Source organism: Monopterus albus, unplaced genomic scaffold (genome assembly GCF_001952655.1).
Source record: "Monopterus albus unplaced genomic scaffold, M_albus_1.0 scaffold42.1, whole genome shotgun sequence".
NCBI classification, from domain to species: domain Eukaryota; kingdom Metazoa; phylum Chordata; class Actinopteri; order Synbranchiformes; family Synbranchidae; genus Monopterus; species Monopterus albus.
The window spans coordinates 1,060,969-1,065,010 of NW_018127922.1; the positions used below are offsets into that span (position 1 = coordinate 1,060,969).

The 4,042-nt window shown below is 41.5% G+C and overlaps 1 protein-coding gene across 1 annotated transcript in view; it reads left to right on the top strand.

Annotated features, from left to right (window-relative positions):
• The first annotated feature begins 262 nt into the window (after nucleotides 1-262).
• LOC109959963 (rho GTPase-activating protein 26) overlaps nucleotides 263-4,042 on the top strand; it is a 59,239-nt gene continuing 55,459 nt past the window's right edge. The window contains exon 1 of the mRNA XM_020599756.1: nucleotides 263-416. Within this exon, the coding sequence (XP_020455412.1) occupies nucleotides 263-416 (154 nt within the window). The remainder of the gene's footprint in view (nucleotides 417-4,042) is intronic.

Consider the following 4,042-nt stretch of genomic DNA (forward strand, 5'->3'; position numbering starts at 1 on the left):
ATGCGGCGGACAGCTGTTTTTACTTGTGCATTCTTGAGAGTTTACCTTAAAAAAATCAAGACAGGTTATGTAGGCAGACATTTCTCTCGGATACATCTCCGCCTCGGTGTTTACATGTTGTAATTGGATTTTCCATCATTTCCAGCAGCAGCAGTAGTAGTAGCAGCTCAGGGTTTCTCCCTCCTCCTCCTTCTCCTGTTGGGAACCTTTTTTTGCCGGGGTCGTCCAGCTTGTGCCGTGGCCGGTGGTGGTGGAGAAGAAGATGGGACTACCTGCCCTGGAGTTCAGTGACTGCTACCTGGACAGCCCGCAGTTCAGGGAGAGACTGAAGTCCCACGAACTGGAGCTCGACAAGACCAACAAGTTCATCAAGGAGCTTATTAAAGACGGCAAGGCGCTCATCCAGGCTTTGAAAGGTATGTGAAGGTGGATATATATATATATGTGTGTGTGTGTGTGTGTGTGAGAGAGAGAGAGGGAAATCCATGCTGTCCACACTGACAAGCAGAAATCTAGTTGGGTGCATGTGGTTTTGACAGAATGAGCCACTGGGGGGGTGTTGGTGCTCCAGGTGTGTGTATCTGTGAAGAGGAGATATTTGAGTCTTATCACCGTTACACTGGAATCCTAAGTTTACACTCTTGATGTGAGTGTGTGTGTTACTGATAGGACACAACAGAAGTTAAGAGGTGAGGTGGGTGAATCTGATAAGCAGTGCACACTGTAGTGTTCTTTTAAAGCTATCAGCACGTTTGTTCCCATCAGTTTACATTATGAGGCGGTGTGTGTGTGTGTGTGTGTGTGTGTGTGTGGCCTGAAATATAATAAACTAAAATAGGAACATCTATTCTTTACTGACAACTGTGCAAACTCCTCCCTCTGAGGAAGATTATAGAGCTGCTGAGTGGACCTGGTGATGATTGACCTAACACTCCATATTATTATCAGCTTGATATTTGAGACCAGCTACTCGGTATCCTCTGGAAAGACAAAAGCGTATGTACTCGTACACCATACTAACATTTAGACGGGACAAATCCTGGAAAGTCCAGAGGTAGCATGCCAGATAACCTGAACGTTTCACTCATGTTATCGTCTGTACCTTTAAAAACAAACCGGCTCGGCGCTGTCACCATAAAGCTCTGTCAGCTGTAAAGGCAAGTCTGCATTTGTCTATTGATGATACCTAGAAATCAAACAGCGTGACCTGTCTCACTGAGGTTGGGGCATTGTAGTGCCACCTAACAGAGAGCAAGTCCTGGTTAATCCTTTTAACCAGTATTGTTGGCTTTTGTTGGCGCAGGAGATGAATTGGTTGCAACAGGCCTTTACATTCTAACAGCATTTTGAAGCTACACTGCACTGTAAATCTTCAGGACACTGCCTCTGAGTTTCTTGAAGGTTGTGTGACAGTCCTGGGAAGCCACCATAGTTTTGTTATTTACTAACAAAGAGTTACTATGAAGAGGTTGCTGCAGTTTTTTATTTGTGCAATGACTACATGTTGGTACAGAAGGTGCAAAGTGGAACGTTAACAATCACCATATGCCATGCTACTGAAACTTGTCACTGCAGTGTAAAGACACTTGCTAAAGTTTGAACTTTGCAAATGGAGGAAGGTTTCACATCACCTCAGTTTCACACTTAGAGCAGCTCCGTCCTGTTTGTTGGTGTCAAACTGGTTATGTAGCAATGAAGCATATAGACACATTCAAAGAAATGTGATCTCACACACACACACACACACACAAACTCAGAGATTTAAAAAAAAAAAAACACAAAGTCTTTCTTGAACTTGCCCTTTAGAGCTGTACAGAAACTGAGGTGACAGATGCATGGATACAAATGTGTGTGTCAGCCAGATGTCATTTTAAGGCCAGGTCTAGCTTGTTATTACAGAGTTTGTAGAAATGTCTGGATCCCTGCTCCACCTCTAACATGACATGGCTCAATCAGACAAAGTAAAAAACATGGTAATCTCTGTCAGATCACTCAGACATGTACAGTACATGGAACGATCCATGAATGAAGTAATAAAACAGTCCTTGAACCTGTAACCATATATCCAGTACATATTAGTAGGCTGGAATCCCAGGGCTAGTTTTTCACAGTGAGGTCATTGTCTGCTGCACTGACACTGCTGCTTCCTGCAGTTAGCCTGAAAGTCATCTTGCTGTGCCATTAATCACATTGTTGTGCACACACACGTTTGTGTTGCAGTGAAAGCATGATCTGTCATTCTTCCACACAAATCATTTTCCTTAACCAATTGGGTCTGGAAGCATGAAACGGGACGAATGCAGCTGGCTAGTTAGAAATGTGTGAATGTGTAGTTTGTGCACGTGTTTGTTGTGATGTGGAGCTCCTAAACAAGTGTTTTGCCTTGTGTGGACTGTGTGTGATTAACAGTGTGCAGACAGAGATTGCGTATCCTGACCTTGAACAAGCTAATGCGATGATGCTACCCACTGTGGTTCAGTGGGTAGAGCAGTCGTCTCCCAACCGGAGGGTTGGAAGTTCGAATCTCGGTGCCTGCAGTCCACGTGTCGAAGTGTCTTTGGGCAAGACACTGAACCCCCAAGTTGCCCCCGATGGTTAGATGGTGAGTTGGCGCCGTAGATGGCTGCCTCGGTTCTGTACCGGAAACAAATTCCTTGTGTGTAACATACTTGGCCAATAAAGATAATTATCCTGATTATTAACATGTCAGGAGGACAGATACATACAGAGACAAAAGAGAAAAGGAGGAAACAAACTAAAAGGCAAATCAATCATCATGAATTGAGTATTGTTTCAACAGGTATGGACCCATCCCATCTTTGTACTGATACCAGGATATCATCCTGAAAAGGTTGTTTTTTTTTTGGCATTTTGCCTTTATTGAACAGTTGACAGTCTAGAAGGACACGGGAAACAAGGACAGTTAGAGGTGTAACAAAGGTCTGCCAGCTGGAAATCGAACTGTGGACATTGCCGTTAACAATTAGGCCCTGGAGTGGTTTCAAAATAATCTTGGTTTATTGACAGCTAAGGCATAAAAGGAAGTGTGAACAAAACTGATTCAAGTGTAAAGTGTTTAGTGACTGTTTTTAGCTCTATGTAATGGTCATAATGGACAGATCAGACATAGTCAAATCAACAGTGTCTGTAGATAGTGTCATTCCAAACACAGAGCAAAACTAAAAGAGTTGCTGTTATATGAAAATGAAATAGTAAACCTGAAAGACTGGCTAGCCTTAGAAGTACAGTGCAGACTATATACCAGAGGCATGACGCTAAAAGTTTGTGCATTGTTGAGGCATGTGTGCAGCCTGCGGCAGGCTTAAAAGCAGCCTTTCATCATTAATGTTGTCTTGATGTCATCTTCTTTCTCAGGTCTTTACTGTGACTTCAGATTGAAGCTGAAGTATAGAAAAGAGAGGCCAAAAACAAATATTTTCTATAGGAGGGTGACGAATGAACATGCTGTAAGGAGGCTAAAAGAGGATTTTATGGGGCAAAACTGGGAATCAGTTTACAGAGAGGAAGACTTAGATAAAGCATATGAGCAATTTTTAAATATATTTAAGAAAGTATATGACAGGAACTGTCCTCGTAAGCAGTATAAAAACAAAAGGAATTACAGTGGGAAACCGTGGATGAGTAAGGGATTACAGAATGCATGTAAAAAAAAGAATGTGTTATATAAGGAATTCATAAAGGACAGCTCAAAGAAGGCGGAAGAAAAATATAAGTCATATAAGAACAAATTAATTGAGATTTTGAGGAGATGTAAGAAACTATATTACTCTAAAGTATTAGAGGATAATAAAAATAACATGAGAGGTAAGTGGAATATATTAAATAAATTGATTAGAAACAGTTCCAGCAAGAGTAACTACCCTCAATATTTTAGGGATAATGATACACCGGTCAATAGATTGGAGGATGTAGTAGATAAGTTTAATAGGTTCTTTGTGAATGTGGGTCCTGGTTTAGTAAGAAGCATTTGTACAGATGATACATCCATCACTATAAATAATAATACAATCGAAAGGAACAT